General features: G+C 38.3%; 1 protein-coding gene across 2 annotated transcripts in view; it reads left to right on the top strand.

The window, feature by feature from the left end:
* The window catches only part of GABRB2 (gamma-aminobutyric acid type A receptor subunit beta2), a 234,961-nt gene extending 215,748 nt beyond the window's left edge, over positions 1–19,213 (top strand). For both annotated transcript variants that reach the window (XM_035013747.1, XM_035013741.1), the window contains one exon: positions 17,324–19,213. In XM_035013747.1, coding sequence (XP_034869638.1) covers positions 17,324–17,671 — 348 coding nt within the window. In that variant the 3' untranslated portion in view covers positions 17,672–19,213. The remainder of the gene's footprint in view (positions 1–17,323) is intronic.
* The last annotated feature ends 4,723 nt before the right edge of the window (positions 19,214–23,936 follow it).

Genomic DNA, 23,936 nt, shown 5'->3' with positions numbered 1-23,936 from the left:
CACCAATACTTTAGGAAATGCGGAACCCCAGCCCATTCCTGGATTTATTGAATTTATTTGACACAGAGTCTAGCTGATATTCTTTAGCAAAGCATCAGCTTAGATTTGATATTCTTTTTTTTAATTTTATTTTATTTTATTTTATTTTATTTTATTTTATTATGTTATGTTAATCACCATACATTACATCATTAGTTTTTGATGTAGTGTTCCATGATTCATTGTTTGCATATAACACCCAGTGCTCCATGCAATATATGCCTTCCTTAATACCCATCACTGGACTAGCCCATCCCCCCACCCCCTCCCCTCTGAAACCCTCAGTTTGTTTCTCAGAGTCCATAGTCTCTCATGGTTCATCTCCCCCTCCAATTTCCCCCCCTTCATTTTTCCCTTCCTGCTATCTTCTTCTTCTTCTTCTTCTTCTTTTTTAACATATAATGTATTACTTGTTTCAGAGGTTCAGGTCTGTGATTCATCAGTCTTACACAATTCACAGCACTCACCATAGCTCTTTCCTATCTCCTTAAATTCATAATTTCTTCATTTCCTAACTCAACCTACAGCCTGCGTTTTGTAAAGTTAAATCATTTACTGTCCACCATCAGCAACAGATCTCAGAGCCAAGGGTTCTTTGGTGTTAAGATGGAACAGAGAGATGTTTGATAAGGATGTGTCAGATTAATAGCAGTCTCCCAACAAGGGTTGGGTTGTGAGAGTGGATGGTGCATTTGGCAAATTCTCACTGCAGTAATTCACTGTGTAATTGACTAAATGTACAGGAATTGTTGGCCACCACTGGACAGGGATCCCTGGTTGAAGTGGATTTAATTGCTCCCTCTCCAGTTCACTGTCCCCCTGGGGTTTATCAAATCAAGTCAGTGCCTTGATTGTGATTAATTCAGCATTATGAAAAGGGAGCACAAAAAATTACCAGTGAACTCCTCTACCCCTTTACCGTATAGATGTTGAAGACCTGGCTTAGCAGCCTTGAAGAGCTACCCAAGATCCTTAAAAAATTCCTTTTTTTTTTTTCAGTCCTACAGTCATTGACTTTGAGAACTTTAAGGGAATCTAAGAGATGATGTAACCCAGTGCTTCTCAATCTTTAATGTGCATCAAAGTTATCTACATATCTTGCTCAAGTGTGGATTCTTATTCTGTAGGTCTAGGGTGAGGCTTGAGATTCTGCACTTCTAACAAATTTTCCGGTGATGCCAGAGCTGTTGAGCTCCGGACCACACTCAATAGCAAGGAGCTAGCCCAGGGAATGCAAATGAGTCCCAACCCTGAAGGAGTATTGGCTGCTGCCTTAAGAACTAGACTGAAGGTTCTGTAGTTGACACGGGGACCAGCTGGTCCATTTGCCTGGTTTGTGCCTCTCTCAGGTGTAAGGATAGGAAACTTCACCTCAACATCATTTTTTGTGGTTTTTAATTAACACTTTTTTTTTCTTGTAGTTGCACTTTTTAGCTCCTTTTTTTTAAAATTGAGGTATAATTGACCTAACATTATATTAGTTTCAGGTTTGCAACATAATGATTGTTATTTGTATATATTGCAAAATGATTGTCATAAGTTCAGTTAACATCCATCACTGTACATACTTACAATTTTTTTCTTGTGATGTCTCATTTTTTTTAAAAGATTTTATTTATTTATTTGACAGAGAGAGACACAATGAGAGAGGGGACACAAGCAGGGGGAGTGGGAAAGGGAGAAGAAGGCTTCCTGCGGAACAGGGAGTCCAATGCAGGGCTTGATCCCAGGACCCTGAGATCATGACCTGAGCGGAAGGCAGGCGCTTAATGACTGAGCCACCCAGGCACCCCATGATGTCTCATTTTTATATGCAGACAAAGAAACCCAGAAATGTCAGTAATTTCCACAGGGTCATATAAGCTAGTTAGTGGTAGAGCTGGGACTAACTAAAGCTGGAACCTAAACCTAGGTTTCTCTCTCTGAGTTGCACAATTTAATCACAGATTGCATGTGAAGCTGTTTTAAAATATCTTTCCTCAGTTCTGTCATTGGCAGAGCAAGCCACAGAGTACAGTTTGGATTCAAGAAGCCAAAAGTCAAGTTCAGCCTCTGAAAAGTTCTGCAACTTTGGGAAAAGAATTTCTCTGTGTCTCAATTTTGTTAATCTGCGAGATGATAAGTCCTTGCCTGGCCTTTCAGATGCCTTCTGACGTTGTAGAAGGCAATGAAATAAAAGGCATGAAAGCCATTTGATAAAACATAAGTAACTTAAATAAATGGAGGGCATTTTTATTAAAATTACTGTAGGATCACATTATTCTTACAGGATTATTGATTTTGGAAAACTGTCTCTATATTTCTATATATCTATATTTTATATAGATAAAAACATATATATACTTACATATATAAAAATATATATGAATAATACATGATCTTACTATTGTCCTATGTTGAATTTTATCTGAAATTATTGAAATTACTATTTTGAACTTTATTAATGATACCTTTTTGATTTTCTACCCACCTTTTTTTTTTTAAAAGATTTTATTTATTTGACAGAGAGATAGAGAGAGAACACAAGTAGGCAGAGGGAGAGGGAGAAGCAGGCTCCCCGCAGAGAGGGGAGCCCGATGCGGGACTCGATCCCAGGATGCTGGGATCATGACCTGAGCCAAAGGCAGCCGCTTAACCGACTGAACCACCCAGGCGCCCGATTTTCTACCCGCCTTTAATGTATCTGGTCTGTGCAAGCATGCATAGAGGCATGGGAAGTGAAAGAGAGAGAGAAAGAGAGAGATATCAAGCAAGCCAGCCAAAATCTTGTCAGTGATATCTTGTTCTGGGCTGCCAGTAGCAACAAGGCTCCATGTTTCTTTATTCACATCCAGAAGGAAAGATGGGGACTTTTTCTTTTTTTTTAACCCCAAATCCTCCAGTAAACCTTTCTTTTCTTTTCATTGGTTCAGTTGCCTTATGCCCTCCCATTCCTGAACTAGTCCCTGGAAGGGGAGGGGGAACACCAAGACTGGTTTATAGCAATCAAGCCCACATCTAGAACAGAGGATCAGTCTCTCCCATTGTTACAACGGGTGGGATAGATTCAGCCACAGTCCACTACAGAGGTTAATGGGGAAATAGAAAGAATTCGTTTTACCTACCTATGTAAACCAGCAAATTTACATTTTCTTCCCCAGTTGAGAAATGTTAAAGTTGTAAGTACTGTAACCATGTTACCTTTTGTTACACACCTAATTGTATGCAGGACATGAGGGTAGGCTCCTTAAGTATCTTGTCTCCAGATTAAAACAAACCATCATATAATGTGCTTTTATTTTGAAGAGGAGGTGATATAATTTCTGTATTTTAAATTTAAAGAATTTAAATTTAAAGAATTTAAAAAAAATTTCTCATTTTAAAGATGAGAAACCTGAGGCTCAACTAAGCTATGGAGCTTGACCAAGGGCACAGCAGAGAAGCTAGAAAACAAAGCTGATTTCAAAATTCATGCCTTTAAGACTTAACTAACTATATATATGTTCTGAAATTTAAAATAGTGCTGCACAAAGATGATCTACAGAATATAATTTCATATCATCTCTACATCGTAATGAAACTCTCATTATAAATGCATTTAATTGCGGAAAGAAACTCATTTCCCGTAAGTTAGAGAAGACAGAAATAAATCTGAAAACTTAGCTTTGCTGATGGGTGCAAGCTCTCCCTTCCCCAAATTTTACTGATCCTGTTGGCAAAAACAAAATGGAATGCTCTGAGTCGCCTCTTGCCTCTGCCCACTATAAAGACGAAGAACCAAACAAAATTAAGCATTAGGAAGAAATATTATTCACAGTTTCTTGTATTAGTGAATAATGAGGTTTCTCAACGTTAGACGCTTTCCTGGACGACAGAAACTGGAAGATTCACACAACCCAAAACCAACAGGAAGCTCACTGCCAAAGGGCTGTAGCCAAGAGCAGTATGGGTGTCTTGCTGCATTCATTCGTTTCTTTTTTTTTTTTTTTTTTTTTTAAGATTTTATTTATTTATTTGACAGAGAGAGACACAGCAAGAGAGGGAACACAAGCAGGGGGAGTGGCAGAGGGAGAAGCAGGCTTCCCGCAGAGCAGGAGCCCGATGTGGGACTCAATCCCAGGACCCTGGGATCATGACCCGAGCTGAAGGCAGTCGCTTAACCAACTGAGCCACCCAGGTGCCCCATTCATTCGTTTCTTAAAGAGTACTTGAGCAAGTGCTCTGTGTGGTCTTCTGTCACCACCTCCATAGCTGTTTTAATTCAAAAACTGGTGTACCATCCCAAACCTCTCCTGGCCATGATGTGACACTAGTTCAATTCCCCTATTTCTATCTAATGTCTCATGAAGTCTTCCACATTATCTCTAGTATGCGCTCTCCAGAGTCTCTGCCTCCCTCACCTGTCCCTGACTTAGAACTTTCTCCTCTCTGATGAAAGTTCCGTTCCATGAGTTTATCATATAGGGCACTGTTTCAGGTACTTGATATGAATTCTCTCATTTAATCCTTATAATCACCTAATGAGGCTGACATTGTTTTACCTATTTTACAGTTGAGAAGTTGAGAGTTTGGATATTTGTACTAGCTTATTTTAAAATCTAACGTGAGTCCCTCTCACTTCACAAAGTGGCTCTTTCTCAAAAGAAGTAAAATCAAAGTTAGCAGGAAAGGTCCAGAGGGAAAAGATGAGATCCCTCAAGCTGTCTAACTTGGCACTTACTGATTATAATATTGTGTAGACAAAGGGCTCCCCCCCTGTCTACCTTCCCCCTTTCTTTCTCTTCCCCTGCCTAATAGGCCTGACTCTCTCTTTATAAAGGCTCAGTGCCATATTTATCGTCCCCGCCTTCTCTGAGCTCAGGCCATTATCTCTTATTTGACCACTGTTCCTTCCACTGCACGGTGCATATCCATATTCCTAAATGTCTCCCCCTCAAAACAAGAGGGAATTTTACCCTCTCAAGGGAACATATAAATCCTAGTGTACCATCAATCTTTAGTGTGGTGACTCTGAAATAGGACTGTCTGGGTTCAAATTTCAGATCCCTTATTTACTCATTGTGTTACTCTCTGCAAGTGACTTAAATTTTTAGTCTCAGCAGGCTTATCTATAAAATGAGAGTTGTTAATAAGAGTACCTACCATAAAGGAGTGGGGTGAGGAATACATGCCATAACCTGTGTAGAATGCTTATAACTACCTGGGATATAGTATACAGGCCCACTAAATATTGACTACAAATATTACCTGCGAATTCAACTGATACTTCTTGAGTCCCCATGCAACATGCTCCTTGCCCTCACAGGGACCACATCTTAAAGGGAGGATACACTTTCAACAGACATCTATGGAAATAATACATAAGCGAAAATAAAGGCAGTGAGGGAAATGTCTTCACTGCTATGAAAGCATATTTCAGAGGACCTGACAGAGTGGTGTATGATCAAGGAAAACTCCTCAATGGAAGGAACATTTTTGAACTGAGCTGTGAAAGATGCAAGATACATACGAGTAAGGAAGGATGAATATGGATCCCCTTACTCCCTATTATCTGATGACACAAACGTTAGAAATTCCATGGTCCTATTAAAAAACCATGTAGAGTTTATAAATACTTTTGTTGTAATTAGATATTTGCCATTCGTATTTGTTATGAACACATTTGTTCTGTAATCATACTGCCCTTAACATCAGTTATTTTGCTTTTGTTCTATACAGTGGGTACATGCTGACAAGTTATTTGGACTACACCACTCTTTAATTACTGCTGAGTCACTTTTCCCTGGTGTATTTTTTTAAGCACAGGTACTAGATCCAGTGCTCTTTAGTGCTAAATATGTGTCTCAACTCCCACTCATAGGATTCCATAATCAGTGTGAATCCGTGTACCCTCCCCATCCAGCCCACTTCTTCTGTTCAAGAGACCCATTTCAGCACCATTTTCATGCCCCCTGCCATTCAAGAACCAAACTAAACTTTAAATCCATAGAAGCAAAGGTCACTGGCTGTGTTCCCGGCATCTCTGGGGAGCTGAATATGCTGTTCCTTTCTGTTACCCTTTTGCTACATGTTCACTGGAATCCTGCCTATTTGGTCTGCATTAGATCAGCTTTCTGGCATCTTAGCCAAATTAAATGAAAAACAATAGGAGGCAGTGAGTAACGTTCTGTGGAGGGAGAAAGTGTCTCTGATACATACATAGGAGTGGAGCTAGTAATAGTCTAGATGGCTTGTTTTTGTTTGGTTAGAGTAGGCTAATTCTCTTTTTTGAGTCAGTATCTTACAAAGGGAGGGAACTATCAGATTTTTACCTGCATTAAAACCTTGGTGCCTTGACTAAGGAGACAGAAACTAAAACGACTTTGCTTCTATATGACAGATAGAAGCAGATGCTAATTTCCCTCTGACACAGAAGTGAAGCAATAGCAATGAGTGGTTTTGTATGCCCAAACTCCTCCTCATAGCTTATGGGACAAGTTGGGTTTCAAAACCCAGTAGCAAGAGAAAACCATGGGTCTCCCAATGACCTGGGATAATTATGGATCACACCTTTAAGTCAAATGTCACCTGCCAGTGAGTCTTGAAATTTGACCTGATCAATTGTCACATTTTTAATTCACTGTTCTGGGCTTTGGAAGCTAGAAAAGCCACCCCTTTTCCCTCTTAGGAACATGCACTGTTATTACCCTTGAGCCCCAGAGGGAAAATGTAGCTCCTCTTTTGCTAAAGTTTATCCATTTTTCTCCTGCTCCCTATCCTTGTGCATTAGAAACACTTGACTGGCATGTTTGCTGCCTTGCAGAAAGAAACCAAAACAAATGCCCTCTATGGTATTAGTTAAAAATGGATTGGGAAATTGTGAATTACTAGTTACATGTTGTGTATAAAAATCTTTAACAAGTCATCACCCATAATGCTTTGAGTTGTATGAACCAGCTAATAAAAAGATTAGATCAATTGTTTCTCTCTAGCTTGGGACTTGAGCCAATTATTCAGATGGAAATTGAACTGGAACAAACCTTTGCCTCTTAGGACCTGAGTTTCAGGTGTTAAATCTTCTTTGCATTATCAGGATTGGGTGGGCAAATTCTCACATCTACCTCTGAAATTTATCAAAATAAGACTCTGGGCTTATGTAAGCTCATTTTAAACCTGGCTCCATTCCACACATCCTAAGGATCTATAGTAATTCAAGGCAAGTCCCTCCTTTGGATGGAAGAAATGTCCATTAAAATTAATAGGTTGTGAATACAGTTTCTTTCACTTCTTCCAGCTTCAGGGAATTTCAATATGATTCCAATCTTTTATATTTTTCCCATACAATTAAAATGACTCCTGACTTTCAACTTTAGTTGAAACTAGTAGCTTTATTTATTAAATTAAGAAGAAGAACCCAGAGAGAATTCTATCAGCCTTCTAAAAGAAATTAGTCAATTCATCATATATTTTATTAATTTTACTTTATTATTAAATGTAGCAATTTGAATGTAGTCTCATTTCCCCAAAATTTAGCATTCACCCTTCAATCTCAATCCAAATGTTATTTTTAAAAATACGTGATCTGTCATTTACATTTCATTCTTAATGAATTCCACATAAATTAACACATATATAGAAAGGAATCATTTTCCAAGAGAAATAAATTTGATTCCATGAAAGTAAAAGCCTGGAAGAGATTAAGCCACAAAAAATTAAGAAGGCTACTTAGGAAGTTCAGAAACAGAGAGATACTACAGAATTTTTCACAGCAAGGCCCTACGTGGTTAGGAAAACAAGTACAATACTAGCACTAGATCTGGATCACAGATCTTCCTTTGAAGGAAGCTCCAGAACTATAGGATTTTTGCTAGGCACATTTTCCCTATGCATTATTCCTATGTTGTGCCATGAATTTTTTAAAAAGGCAATAAAGCAGTTAGTAATTATAGACTAAATGGAACTGAAAGGCTACGTTTTTATAAATTATACCTACAGTGACTGATGTAGCAGCCCATGGGCTGAATCCTTGGATGTGATTTTGACCACTATGGTGATGTTTGTTTAAAAATTTGGATTTAAATGTCCTTCAGGCAGGCCTGTTTTTTTAGTCTAGTTCGTTACAAGGCCAACTTCTTCCTATTCTCCATTACACCTGCTTCACACTTTTATATGATCTCCCTAGCCAGATTTGAATGTGTGATCCTAGACTTAGTCTAACCCTCTAGTAACTCTATTTAGCAAGTTTTATTTTGAATACTTACTTCGTATCAACTATAGTGGTCAGCTTTAGGAATATATAAGCAGAATCTTTCCACATTGTGATGACTATAGAGTAGGATTTCCTTAACAGGGAATCAGTTTACTAAGCAAACCTTGAGGTGTGCACTCATGTGATCTACCTATGAAAAAATAAAAATTGAACAACTAAACAGCAATAACTAGACTTACCCATATCCTTTACATAAGTATTTCTCCTCATGTGAAAATAGTAGAGAAAATACAAGATTTGAATCTGCAAACATAAATTTAAATGACTGCTTTACCAGTTAATAAACTTTAAGCTACCTATGAACTTCTGGATTTTGATGGGAAGGGTTGTTTACAAAATGCTGATAGGGCTAACTTTATCCTCATAATGTGGTTGTGAGATTTCAAACACTTCACAACAGCATAACAGAATAAAAAAAAAGAGTAGAAATCTCAGTTCTTTTTTTTTTTTTCCTACAGTTATTAAAAAAAAATGACCACCCTCCTGCAACTACCTGGGTAGTTCAGCAGTATTTTCCTATATTTATGTTCCAGATCTAAACTCCATATTTGGTTACTATTTCCCCATTTACTTTGGTGGAGGGATTCAACAAAGATATTGGCCTTTTCTTGCTCTCTTAGAATCTCCATTTTATATTCTAGTTGGGTGAACTTTCTTTCACCTCTTAGAATACCAAATGCATGTTAGGTGGTTTCTGAGTGTTTTTCCTTTGGAAAGTGTGTTTTGGATATTCTCAGGGGGTTAACAGTTCATTGCCTTAGCATTTCAAGTTACTCAGGTTACCGTCATTTTATGGAAGATAAAACAAGATCTCCTACCCAACTAGTCACAGCAATTGGAAATTGCAGAGCTGGGATTTCTTGGAGTTTTGCAATTTCTCACTCTTCTCTTGATGATATGAGTAGTGAACTGGGATTTAAAATAGCCCCATCTCACATCCCAAGATAAGCATGCGATGCTCCTGGCCACTGAGGGATGTGATTTGTTTTTCTGTATAAGATTATAGGACAAGGACATTCTTCCAGAGGACACACCTGTCATTGGGAAAGGTCAGAAAAGGGAGCAAGAAAACTGAAACTAGACCTGGAATTAACAAATTATATAAAAATAATGTCCACTCATCATTGTTTAATGTGATATCTTTTAAGCAAAAAGGAACTGTTAATCAAAGCATGTTCTGTTCCTTGATGGGAAAAAAAAATGTTGGGTTGAGAAATGGAAAGAAGGAAGAGAAAACCTCTGAATCCAAATGTTAAACATGAATTTACCCTTGTTTGAACCATCAGCACACTGGTCAGTCTGAGAAATAAGTCAGCAGAGAGATCCATCCTTCTATCCAATAGAATGGTTGATTCAATCAGTGTGCAAACTGCCTTATTCACAGAGATTCATTCATAGGAGGCTCTGGAATGCTGGAGTAAATAAATCAGTCTGTTTCTCAGAATTTCAGCATTTCCTTCTTGATTGATAAGCAAAATAACTCCAGGTAAAGCACAATTTTCAGATGGATTGCCGAACGGGAAACAGGAGACTTTATTCACACTGGCCTGCTTAATAGGGCCTCTCCAAAAACCCTTGTTGTCAGGAAGGGACACTTGTGAGTTAAAGTTCAAGATGAGAAAGCAGATAGTGTAGACACTTGGACTAAAGCAAGGCCTCAGCATGGCTCTTACAAAGGCAATTTATCTGGGGAGAATGGCAGTTTATTCACTAGTCTCTCTTCCTTCTCTTTCCCTTCATTTACTTTTGCTTCCTTCTCTCTCGTTTTAAGTACTACCAACAAATTTCTCATGGCTTGAGTAAGTAAAAATACCAAGAAATGAAAATTTGATAAATATTTTGTTATGTTTTCCAGAGCAATAGAAATTGCTACATGATCTTTCTGGTTAAAGGGAAGCTAGGTCTTGTTAATCTCCTAATCAGAAAAAGGACAGTTTAGTGTTTTCTCCTGTGTCTCACTGCTCATGTGAAGAAAAAGGCAATTAGGAAATCTACCTGCGCAAGCCTGGAAAGGTTGGTGTGGAGACCCAATTTCAAAGATTAGCTAAATCAGGTGACAATTGCTATTCCTTCCATTTTCTGGAATGTCTGCACCTAAATACACACCAATAGAGAGATGGCATTTCAAGACAGAACTCCTAATTGAAGAAAGTCTCAAGATATGCAATTGTATTGTTCGATCATTAGAAGTAGGAACCTTGGAACAAATAGATGAAGTGCCAGTACATTCCATACCAACTGTGCAACTCTGGGCAGATCACTAATTATCCAAAATTCTCATCCTCTTCATTTTCAAAATAAGAATATTAGAAATAACTTTCTCATAGGGTTATTGTCCAAGATGAAGTATCACAACTGTGTAAAGCCTTTACTACAATGCTTACCTACAGAAAATAATAAATGGAGGTCACATATGTTCTCTATGAAAGCTGCTTTTCAACATGGTGGTGTGGACTGCAGTCAGAACTTCAGCTTTTTCTTCATTTCTCAAGGACTCTGCCTCTTCTTTATTTAAAGTCATGCCCTTCAGCTGCTTCCAATAAACTGATAGTTTTCCAACTGTGAACTTCATCCCCACAGCCTGGCATCACCTGGGAGCTTGTTAGAAATGCAGATTGTTGAGCCTTATTCCAGACATTACTGACTCAGGAACTCTGGGAGTGGGGCCCAGCGACCTCTGTGTTTTAATGAGCTTTCCAAGGGATTCTGATGCATGTTCAAGTTTGGAAAGCACTGAAACAAACTATACCATCCACCAAACCAAAGAGATACTGAGAGTGGTGTTTCCCAGACAGAAATTGTCACTGGGAGGGCTGGTGAATAGTTAAACTACAGACGTCTACTCTACTCAAGTGAAAGCATTCCAGTTGACAAGATTTTACATCGGCTGTCATCTTTGTGACGTATTTAAATACAGACACTCTTATTCATTCCTCATTAAGGAAAATTGTGCAAGCCTTCAGATGACTTGCCCCTACCATGCACTGAGAGGGTCCTCTTTTATGAGCTATAGAGTGCACATGGGTTTGGGTTTGGGGGCTGCTGCTGTGCCTCAGCATGACACAGTGAAAAAGACCAGATTCTAATTCTTGCTCTAATTCGCTGTGCAAACACGTGGTAGGTTTCTTAACTTCTCTGTGCTTTATTTTCTGAGCATGAGATCAGTACCTGGCCCACAGGGCCACTGGGATAACTGAAAGAGGTCAAAATGTAAAATGATTAGTCCTGGCTTCCGGTGGCTACTCTCTAAGCTCCCTTCTCTGGGGTAAGAATGAGGCATCCATCCTGGAAATGGCCAGGGCACAGTGGGAAATCTGCTTCCAGATTTCAGGCTCCTGAGTATGATGCTCTAGCAAGACACCTATATAAATTGAGGGAGAAGCACTAGAGCAGGAAAGGAATTCAAGAGGTAGCCCCAAGCAATTCCAATCTTCAGACTGATGTTGCAAAATTAAATCCACCTTTTTTAAAAGATATTATTTATTATTTTAGAGCGAGCCAGTGAGAGAGAGAGCATGCCTGCATGCACAGGAACAGGGGGAAGAGCAGAGGGGGAGGGGAAGGAGGGGGAAAGAATAGAGCAGACCCAGAGCTGAGCACCACAGAGCCCCACGTGGGGCTTGATATTAGGACCCTGAGGCCATGACCTGAGCCAAAACCAAGAGTCGGACGTTTAACCAACTGAGCTACCCAGGCACACCAAAATCCACCTTATTGATGACTCACAAAGGGATTGAGTTACTAAGGGTCACAAAATTAATTCCATCCAATCAGCATTGTTTATTGAGCATACTATGTGCCAGGCACCATGTCAAGTGCTTGGGGATACAACAGTGAAAGGACAGACCTTGTTTCTGCCTTTACCAAGAAATGTAGTCTGGTGGGGCAGACAAATATTAAACAGATGATCGTGATGACAAGCATTATGGTGGAATGTTGAAGGGCCATGAGGAAACAAGCTGGGCCCTTTCCCTGCTCTGTCACACCAGCAATGGGGCCATTTCCCTCTCTGACGCTCACCTTGGGGCTGTTGCCCTTGGTGGTCAGGAGGATGCTGGTGCATCTGTGAACCCACGAACACTGTGTTCCCTCTCCACCTATGAAATGAAAGGCAGCTACTACCCATCTCACCTCAACACTCAGAAGCAACTCAGTCTAGACTTATTTATTATATTTAATAAATGTATCATGTATTATAACAAAAACATATTTAGTGTTTACTTTGTACTAAGCAGTTCTCAGCACTTTACAGAAGCCACTAATCAGGGCACCTGGGTGGCTCAGATGGTTAAGCGTCTGCCTTCGGCTCAGGTCATGATCCCAGGGTCCTGGGATCGAGTCCCACATCGGGCTCCTGGCTCAGCGGGGAGCCTGCTTCTCCCTCTGACCCTCTCCCCTCTCATGCTGTTTCTCTCTCGCTCGCTCTCTAAAAAATAAATAAAATCTTTAAAAAAAAAAAAAAGAAGCCACTAATCAGAGCAAAATTAAGTAATCTGATGAATTCAAAGTTCTGGTTTGCTCCTACAGTCCATGGCATTTAAAGAAATGGCAGTGGAAAATCAAATGTATTCATTTAATGAATATTTATTGCTTTTTAAAAACAAGATCAGTTATGATTTTTTGAGTGCTTACTTTGTGCAAGGCTGGGCTAAGGGTTTGCATGTGCTGTCTTATTTAACCCTCTCAAACAACTCGAGGAGACTGATGTTGGCATTTTCCTTCACTTTACCTATAAGAAAAATGAACTCAGAGAGGTTGAATGAGTTGCCCATGGTCTCAAAGCTTGTGAATGGCTCATTCCAGAATCAAAGGCTGGATTGTGAGTCCAGAATTAGAATTTGGAAACACTGCACTGTATCCCCCCTTCTAATAGAAAACTAATACAATTCCAGGGGTTGATCAGGACATGATGGCATACCTCAAAAAACAAAAACAAAAACAAATCCTCAGAACTGGTGATTCCAAAGCAAGTTGGGGAAACGGATGTTACGGTGTGGTGTCAGGGGAGGGATGCAGCTCATTTCCAAGGAGGCAAGTAAAAAGGTCGGCATTATCTGGAAGGCTTTAGATAGGACATGAGAAAATGGTGAGAAAACTGGTCTTTCAAAGGACAAGGTGGAGTAATCAGAGCACTGTCTCATGGCTTAGCTCTGAGGTGCAGGCTAATAAACTACAACCTGCTTGAGCTGCTTCCTCCAGGTCACTGTTAATTGGGAAATAAATTAGAAATGAAGGTGGTTATACTTTATACCTCTTTATACCTGGTGCACATGTTCAATCCACCTCCCCCACCCACACCCCTCCCCCACTTCGGCCTGAGCAAGTCTCCAGCAGTGCTGAGATGATTACGCTTACCTACGGAAAGCTCATCACCTGTATCTATTCCACATACACTACAAAAACAACATACTTTTTTTCAGGCAAAGCTATTTACTGTGTTTTCCCAGCCCACGAGCACCTGTGTATCCCGCTGCATTTGTAGCCTGTCATGACAATCAGCTTGTGTAGCACTTCTGTTTCCCAAGTCCTTCCCACATACCTGTCTCAGTTAATCTCTCAAAACTCTATTCTTACAGTTGAAGCAAACTAGCTTCAGAGGGATTAAATCACTTTTCTGGGCCATCTGAGTGGCTCAGTCAGTTAAGCATCTGACACTTGGTTTAGGCTCAAGTGATGATCTCAGGGTCCTGGGATCAAGCCCTGCATTGGGGTCCACCCTTAGCCAGGAGTCTGCTTGTCCCTCTCCCTCTCCCTCTGCTCCTCCTCCACTCTCTCTTTCTTTCCCTCTCTTAATAAATAAATAAAATCTGAATGAATGAATGAATGAATGAATGAATGAATGAATCACTTTTCCAAGGTCAAAAATAACAAATAGAGCAGCCAGACCTCCAATCTTTTGACTCCAACTCCAGTATTCTTTCTGGAGACTGTTACTGGACCAGCAGCAGGGACCAGCAACAATGCCATCTTTTCCTCACCACTGTGTCTATGATACTTGGCACAGTGCCAGACACACACTAGTGTTCAGTAGATAAATTTTTTTAATTTTTGATTAAAAAATAGATAATAGTGGCACCTGGATGGCTCAGTCAGTTGAGCATCTGCCTTCGGCTCAGGTCATGAACCCAGGGTCCTGGGATCGAGCCCCGCATCGGGCTCCCTGCTCAGTGGGGAGTCTGCTTCTCCCTCTCCCTCTGCCTGCCACTCCCCCTGCTTGTGCTCTCTCTCTCTCTCAAATAAATAAATAAAAATCTTTATAAAAAATATAAATAAATAAATAATAGGTAATAAAGCTTTAAGAATAATCTAACAAGTCTTGAATTTCATCGATAACAAAACAGAAACTCACTAAAATCAGACAAATTATCCAACTTAGAACAAGTTTCCTTTATTTATTTATTTATTTATTTATTTATTTATTTAGGTGGGCAGCAAAGTTTATTGAGTGATAGTAAAGTGATAGTACAAAGCTCCCGAAGAGGCAGGGGACCCAAGAGGGTTGCCATGCTCCTGTTATTTTTATAATGCTTATTATTATTGACTTGTATTTTTACCTCAGCCAAGTCTGATAGATATTCACAACTGTTCTCAATACAATCACTCAATAGAAAAACAAATATCCTGGTGCTTAGAAGGGGGGGGTGCGGGGAACAGGGACTCCTGAACATTGTCATGCATGGTGGCCAAAGAAATTTTGCTAATCAGTTATTTTCTACATAGTTAAAATAAGAGTTAACAACCCAGAGCAGAACAGAAAATAAGCACCCAGTCTGAAATAATGAGGGGTGCTAAGTTCCCCACGTCCATCAGCTTCACTTTCCTTGAGTGTTGTGAAGTCATACTTCTCTCCCCCAAGCTGTGCACTCTAATGATCAAGGTTTGAATGCCACCTCTACCATTTAGTAAATGTATGAGTTTGTGAAATTTAGTAAACACCTTCACTGAAAACCTAGGAAAGAATTCCTTTTCAAAAGATGGTTGTGAGCATTCAGCGAGACAGTTTCCACAAAGCCTTGGTGCATGGTACATGCTTTTGAATATTTGCTTTCTTCCCTGAGGCCACTGGGTCCATCAATAAAGCCATTACCTGGCCCTCCCTTGACAGAAGTGTTTCAACATTTATTGGGTTTCATTTCCAAATCTTATAAATTTAGAAATTAATCTTAGGAATGTATTTAACATGTCCACTAAGCAAAATACTACCATAAACCAAACATACAGAATGTCTAATGAGTGGGCAGAGGTTAATTGGTCAATTACTAGGTTCTAGCATATTTTACAGCTTCTATTTCTCAAAAGATTTTAGATTTGAATTTATAATACAGCGTCATTAAACCACATTTGAAAGCTAATTGTTAGTATATAATCTTAGCAGCCTTCTTTTTGCCTTCTGCATAATTCATGAAGCTCAGACCATTTTATCTTCCAATTAAGTGTTTGGTTATATCCTTTGCTTCCATATATCACCGGTATCTACTATTGACCATTTTTCCTTTATTCATATTTCAGAAATTTTACTGACAATTGGCATATCCTGATTCTCCACCAAAATAAATGTACTCTGTTATTAATAATAATGTGTTGCATCTAGGTTTTATTATCTGTAGCAATTGAGAGCTCTTAAAAATAAGACACACAAATCTTCCCTTCTTAACAAAACAAAACAAAACAAAAAAAATTACATGGTCATTTAATATTTAGGTATCACAACATCAGTATTCATTCTTTACTTTTAGCTTTGCCAAGAAGAAATCACCCAAGAGAGAAAAGGATCACCCTATGTACAGGCCAGCTTAATTCTACTCCCTGGGCCCAGAATTCCACTTAGTATAGCCAGCTTTGGACTGACTCTCTTCTTCTTGAATCCTGCCTCCTTCTCTCCTCTCTCAAGTCAATCCCTCACCCCACTCACCCCTCTACCAGGCACAGTTTGTCCAGCTGTTAATTTTCAAGTTCCTTGTTGCTCTGAGTGCTATTGCATTTTGGCATGTCACATCATGCCGAATTTCCATTGTTCAAAAATCTTCTTTTACCCTCTTTATGTTGACCCAGCAAATTTAAGGTGATATCTTATAACTGTGAGTGTTAAGAAGCATAATCAAATGAAGTTATATGAAAATGTCTCTCGCATATATAGCCAGTGCTTAACAAATATTATTTACTGTTTTTAGTTCTAGTTTTATTATGAATTTATCTGTAATTAGGCTATTATTGTGAGCACAATTCAGTAATTAATCCCTTAATACTATTTCATACCTAGCACAGCTTAATTTTGCGTGTATTCATATCAGAACTGTAAATTCCTTATAGTGTGTCATGCTTCTATTTCTCTGTATGCCCCTAAGTAGAAACAATGAAAATGGTACTAGCAACAGTCTATTATATCATGATGTCATTACAGAAATCCTCTAGGGTTGCACTGTCACACCATTTAATAGATGGAGAAACTGAAACTTGTGTAGCTTATAGTGATGGAGCCACTGTTCAATTTAGGAATTCGCCCAATGTCATTTAGCTAGTAAGTGGCAGAACCAGGATTTACACCCAGACACCTGGCTCCCAAACCCACAGACCCAGCCAGTATGCTCCTCTTCCTTCTTCATCTCTTGAATGGCCACTATGAAACAACTTGGTAATTGCGAGGTTCTCTGAAAGAAGATCATTAGAATGGTGAATGTCAGAGTGCCTCTGATTTTTGAGCATCAAAATTATACCCATTAGGGAAAAAAAATACATCCATTAGAAGATATTTATGAGATTGTTAAACTGTGAGACTCTAGCCTTGATCAAACCATATTCTCATCTCAGAGCATAGCTTGATGATCCTTAGTGATCTCAAATGGCTCTAAATGATACACTGATTTGAGGGCCATGCTGGTTGTCAAATGAATGAGTCATTTCTGTTCGTAATCCCTCTCGGATAATGTAACCTCACAGCCAGTTCTCTTAGCCACTCTGATAAATGCAACCTAACCCACCTATCGTAGTGCCTTGCATAATTAGCACCAACAGAGACTTCCCATTTTGGTTATCTTCTCTGATTCTTCTCCCTTGCAGATGGACCCACACGAGAACATCTTACTGAGCACTCTTGAGATAAAGAATGAAATGGCCACATCTGAGGCTGTGATGGGACTTGGAGACCCCAGGAGCACAATGCTGGCCTACGATGCCACCAGCATCCAGTACCGGAAAGCCGGCTTGCCCAGGCACAGCTTTGGGCGTAATGCCCTGGAACGGCACGTGGCACAGAAGAAAAGCCGCCTGAGGAGACGCGCCTCCCAACTGAAAATCACCATCCCCGACTTGACTGATGTGAATGCCATAGATCGGTGGTCCCGCATATTCTTCCCAGTGGTTTTTTCCTTCTTCAACATCGTCTATTGGCTTTATTATGTGAACTAAAACACGGCCTCCCAGGGGAAGCAAGGACTAGATTCCTCCTCAAACCAGTTGTACAGCCTGATGTAGGACTTGGAAAACACATCAATCCAGGACAAAAGCGATGCTAAAATACCTTAGTTGCTGGCCTATCCTGGGGTCCATTTCATACCATTTGGGTTGTTTCTGCTAAGTAATGAATATACTAAGGTCCTTGTGGTTTTCCAGTTAAAATGCAAGTGATTTGTACACATATTGGCAAGACTGTGTCTGAGTGTTCCACTTTATCTGCTTAGTGTGCAGGCTCAATTGAGGGGAATTATATAGAAGCTATTCTTAGAGGGCTCAGGAGCATTGCCAGTCATTTCACTGAGAAGTGGTCATATCCAGATACTCCCCATCTTCATTTTTAACATTGGCATGCTGTTGAGATGGCACTGTGCTTATGAAACATTATCTGCAATGCCATGCCAACATGCTTACTGAAGGTGGTCTATGCCTGTCTTTTGAAGGTGATAATGGCATCATGGGAAGATAATTCCCACTGAATTATAGAAGGTTCTCATGTAGTTCAAACAGGATAGGGAGAGTGAAGACAGAGACTTGTAACCAATTTGGCCAGTCTCTGCTTGAGCATAGGGAGTCTTCCATTTTGACATTTAGAAACTGGGGACTGCTGAACATTATCATGCACTGTGGCCAAGAAATGTTTCTAAAAAGCTATTTCCTAGGTGGTTAAAATAAAAGTTAATTATCCAGAACAGAGTAAAAAATCCAGAAGTAACTATTGTAACAAAATTAAAGGAAGCAAGCAACATGACCTTTATCATCAGCCCCACACAGCATCTGGTTTATACCTATTTTGTGTAATGGCAAAAGGTCCAGTGAGAGAGATTTTTTTCCCCCAACTTCACAAGCTTTTGATAGCAGACCTAAAGTTTTTATAGTTTATCTAGTCAAAAGACAACCACAAAATAGAAAAGTTAGCAAAATTAGACATATCTTAGATGTAGGTTAGATTGGGAGTCATTCAAATATACTAACATAGAGCACAGACAAAGCTAGCAAACAGGTTGATCTTCTCAGACAATGTCAGCCGTCTCTACATTTCCCTGTAAGTTTATTTCTGAATTTAATAGCGTATTGAAAAAGAAGGATTTGTTCATTTCTTTAAAGGATTAATGGTCCTTTCCAGCTTTTCTTGTTTCTGAAATCCTGATTATATTCTTAGGAGACAGACAAAGTAAGGCTTTGAAGAGATTGATTGAACTACATTTCCTTATGTGCAGTGAAATTCACCTTTGTAATTTTCATAGCAAACAATACTTAAAGGATTATGTGCACAAGTAGAGTTAGTTTGTGGGTTTGTTGGGTTTGACTTTTTAAGGGTGCTTTCATTGTGTATGTTGCAATTGGCCTAATGAAAGAACATATGAAAAGTAATGTAGCATAGGATAACAACAAAGCCACATTAACATGATGAATGTTATGAGCCTCAGTTGATATTACAGAAAAATATATAACTGATAGGCAGGCATGATGTATTGTTTTTATTCAATTTTTGAATCATGTCAGTGTGCTTTTTTCTATACTAATGGACATATGCATTCATATGTGAGACAGGAAAGAGAATAAGCTAATATATTTTATTTCTGTCAATGTGAGGTTCATATTTTGCTTTTCTTGGGGAAAATAGTGAATTGCTAATTTCTCCTTAAAGTTTGATTTGATTGAATGTTTTCTTGGAGGATGACTTTGCTATTTCTATTTAAAAAAAAAAACAAAACACATTTTTCAAAGTAATATCCCTAATTGTGCATAGTAAGCCAAGGCTAGTATTTGCCTGTGGGTTAAGTGTATGGTTTTTTCCCTCTGATAATTCAGCAGCTTGGAATATGATGGAGTCCTACTGCCCTCCTATTGTAACTTTCAGAGACAGAGGGGGTAGGAAAGGGTTTAGCATTCAGCTTTCTAAATTTGCTCTAAGATGGGAGGTATTTTTTTTTCCTTCACCAGCAAAGGGAACTCTGGCCTTTATTTTTTGATTATACACTTGAACACCTCTGAGTATGGTCTTTGGGCAGAATCCAACCAAGTTTCTGCCCATTGCCTCAGAGTAGAAATTCCTCAAGCTTCTCCAGAGACACACTTTCTCCTAGGCAATCATTTTGGGGCATCACTCTAATAAAAGTGCCTGTCCCTTGTCATCAGGGGTTAAAGTTTGGGTAGCATATATCAGGAAGGAGCATTTCGATAACTCAGGTGCACAACTCCAAAATGCCATTCTGGAAAGGTTTTCCTAGAGACAACTCAGAGCCCAAGTCTAGAAGTGGGCTCTTATTTGCAATTATCATAAAAGCCATAAAAATCCTTGATATTGTCATTTATGGTTACAACAAAATTTAGATGTCCAGGGAAGTCAACATAGTAATCTAGACCAAAGTGAGAGATGAAACTTTGCAGCATGAGCCTCAAAAACATATGACCAGGGATTCATTTCTGCTCGCAGTGACAAGAAGAAACCAGAAAAGGGAGAAACACAGGAGCTTAAAACAGATACCCTAGAGCAAAATCCATATATTGGCATTCAATAACCATGTAGGTAGAAACGACTGACTCATCCTGCCCAGAGATATCAGTAGATGTAGAATTTATTTTTAACTATATTTTTACCGTAGTTGAATTGGATTGTAGTTGCCAAATTGAGGGCGGGTCAGGGAGGGGTGCTAGATCTCATAAGTCTTTGAAGACCAGTCAGCTTGATATCCAGTGGTTAAATTTAAGGACCGCAAAAATGTGTTTTGGCAATTCTGATATGGTATTACTATCACTTTATACATATATATATATATATAGTTTTCTTTTGATTATGAAACAGCCAGATAGCCAGCAATTAAGGTGTTTTTCATCTTTGTGAAATTCATAGGCAAATTCTGACTCTAAAATGCAGTCTAAATGAAACCTTTGATCTCAATCTGTATATATATATTGTACATGACTGCTAGTAGGTATGAAATGCATTTTCAGAATTGAAAACTCATGCAACATAATCATGTGTTTGCATAAGGAATGTTACAATTCTTTCTACTGCAATTTAATAACAGGGGAAAATACTTAAGCAGTGCCATCTAGACCTTTTCTCTTCTCATGTCTTCAAAAGCAGTGCTAAGTAAAAATAATAATAATAATAATAATAATAATAATGGTTTATGAACCAAAAGACTTTACATTCTAGCATTAGGAACACAAAAATTCTGTCAGCTTATACAAAAGCACAACACATAGAGAAAGTTCAGTGGAATGCAGTGGGAAAATGAATCATGTTCATTTAAAGCAAGACCTGCATTAAATTGGCAACTAACACAATTTCCATTTTCTATAGGTAACTGTGTTCCAGTTTTATGATTAAATTAATACTCAACAACAGAAGCAGCAAAACAATCAACAAAAGACAGGTCTTACAACATATCTACATGTATATATGTGTATATATCAATCCATATAAACATACATACATGTATATGCATTCATATGTTGGAAAACAAAAGGAATAAGCTAATACATTTTATTTCCTTCATTAAACCAGTGTAGGAGTATTTTTAATTGGCAACCAACAAATCAGTATATTGAAACTAGTAATACAGGGTACTGAGCATTTCTCTATCAGCAGATCAATGCCTACAGTTCTTATGAACCATTGCACATTTTGACACCACAATAGTACTGTACCTCGGAACATCGGGAATTAACTAGTTCTCACATTGCTTGTCTACTTGCTCTCTTTTTCAAGGAAACAAATAACATTGTCTATTGGTGATTTAAAAACAAAGTCTTAAGAAAACAGAAAATGATAAAAAAAAAAATTCCTCCTTGAAGGAGGAGAAAAAAAATAACTAAACCCCACCATGTTGGTTAGGGCAAATACTCTCAACTGTAGCAATCATGCCATTTTGCGAAGTGTACAGAGTCCATGTAATGTGAGCAACCATAACTTTCACTGAGCGTGTGTAAATATTAAAACAGATTTCTTAAATATTTTTAACTTCTGATTTGTATTTTGTGGTAAGGCAACGTGTTAATTCCATTTATGGCTTAAGTTTATGTGTCATAATATGTAAATAATTCAACATGCTGTAAATGAATAGTCAATAGATACAAATAATTGTTTAATTTTTTTCTTAATTTTTATTTATTTTTTACTAAGTACAGTTACTGCAGTGCCCCAGCAGAGTAATTTAAACACCTTTTGCATAAATGGTTTGGGATCCCAGACAGAAGGGTTTCAATTTGCTATCACACACACATGTACACATACATGCATGCACACACACACACACATTCAAACACACGTACTCTCCCTTTCTGCTCACTCGCCCCCACTCTCATCCCCTTTATGGGAAATGCTGTAGTGTTTCTGTAGTCAACGTAACAACCAAGAGGTAGCCTTAGCAATGGAAATGGGAAAAGCAGAAGTGATCGTTGATAACTTGGTGGCGTTTTTTATATGTCAGAGTTCAAGAAACCAAAGGTTGTAACTTAAATCTCAATTTTAAAAGAGTAAAAGTTTATATTGATGGCACTACAGGAAATAAAAGTGCTTATTATTTATACCTGTTCCAGAAATTTATTACACATAATACACATAAGACTTTTTTTTAAATAATAGCATTTTGTCCTTAGATAGTATCATTCCTTTTAACCAAAGACTCCAGAATTATTAAAAAACAAAAAAAGGAAAGAAAAAAGGAAAAATGGAAGAAAATAAAAAAAAAAAAAGACCGCTTTACACCAAAGGTTTAAAAGTATTTTCCAAATACACTAAGAACATTGTAAAAACTAGTAAGGAGCCAACAGAACGTGAATTAAGATACTGCCCTAAAGAAATCATTTAAGAAAAAAAAAGCAGCAACACCCTTAAGTAATCTATTACTTATTTGAAAATTGAAATAAAACATTTCTGTGGATATATGCAAAATTCTGACATTAGATTTTAATTTGCTTTGAAAAGTTCTTTTGTGATAAAGATAAATATGATCCAAATGATGACAAACAAAACTTTGTGTTTTTTAACTTTCAAAACCAACTGTCTCTCTCCTGTCAAATGTCCACTAATCTGATGTGCTTGTGTGTGTCCTTGTACCACTTGAAGCAAGTTGACAGTTCCATCAGCTTGTATCTCTTCCATTTCAGTTCAGTAATTTTAGTTCAACCATGGTCATTTTAAGCATAATTATTTCAAACAAAGTTGCAAATGATTTGAATTCCATAGCATTTTTAAAATTTTATTTGCATGGGTGTTTAAATAGTTCTGTTATGAATATTGTCCCTGCACAGTTCTGAATTGTCCTTTTATAAAAAGTGATATTCTAGTTTCTTCACAATGTAGTGATTATCAGCCTTACTAATTACCTTGTAGCCTTTCTTAATATGCACATAATGCACATTTTCCAATGGCTAGAAAATGCAAAACACAAGTGAATATCATTGCATCTATTTTCATGTCTTTCTAAAAACAGGACTACTAAAATCTCTGGGATACATGAGATAGTAACAAATGAGGATTATAAATGAGTAGCACATAAGAATTATTTTCTTGAATTTAAACTTATTACAACCAGTTTCAGCATGTAAATATATAATAATGTTGGCTAGTGTGTAATTCTTGAACTAAGAAATATAAATAAAACTTAAAAGGACATGTGTGTGTAGTTTCATTGGGTTCAAAACATATATATGTGCACATATATATACAACATATATAATCTATTAGTATAAGTTAGTTTGTAGAATCTTTTTTGTTTGTTTTTGTTTTTTAAAGATTTTATTTATCTATTTGACAAAGAGAGACACAGCGAGAGAGGGAACACAAGTAGGGGGAGTGGAGAGGGAGAAGCAGGCTTTCCCGCCGAGCAGGGAGCCCGATGTGGGGCTCGATCCCAGGACCCTGGGATCATGACCTGAGCTGAAGGCAGACACTTAACGACTGAGCCACCCAGGTGCCCCTAGAATCTTGGTTTTTGCGAAAAGCAATGGAAAGCTTCAGAACTTGGGACCTGCTGTTGGGCCGATTTGAGTTTGAGCTCAAACTTGTCACATATTTGGTATATGACTGTGCAGCTACTTAATCCATCTAACTCTGTTTTCTTATCTCTAAAGCAAAGATACAATTGCACCTCCCTCATAGGACTGTTGTAAAGATGAAATGTAACAACACATGAGAAGTCCTTAGCAACATACAAGATACATGGTAAGTGGTATGTAAACAGTAGATACTATTGTTGTTGCTTAT

This window comes from Mirounga leonina, unplaced genomic scaffold (assembly GCF_011800145.1).
Source record: "Mirounga leonina isolate KUSES-001 unplaced genomic scaffold, KU_Mleo_1.0 Mir_104, whole genome shotgun sequence".
Lineage (NCBI taxonomy): Eukaryota > Metazoa > Chordata > Mammalia > Carnivora > Phocidae > Mirounga > Mirounga leonina.
Note: the sequence above shows the minus strand (reverse complement) of the source record. Positions and strands in the feature narration are given on the sequence as shown.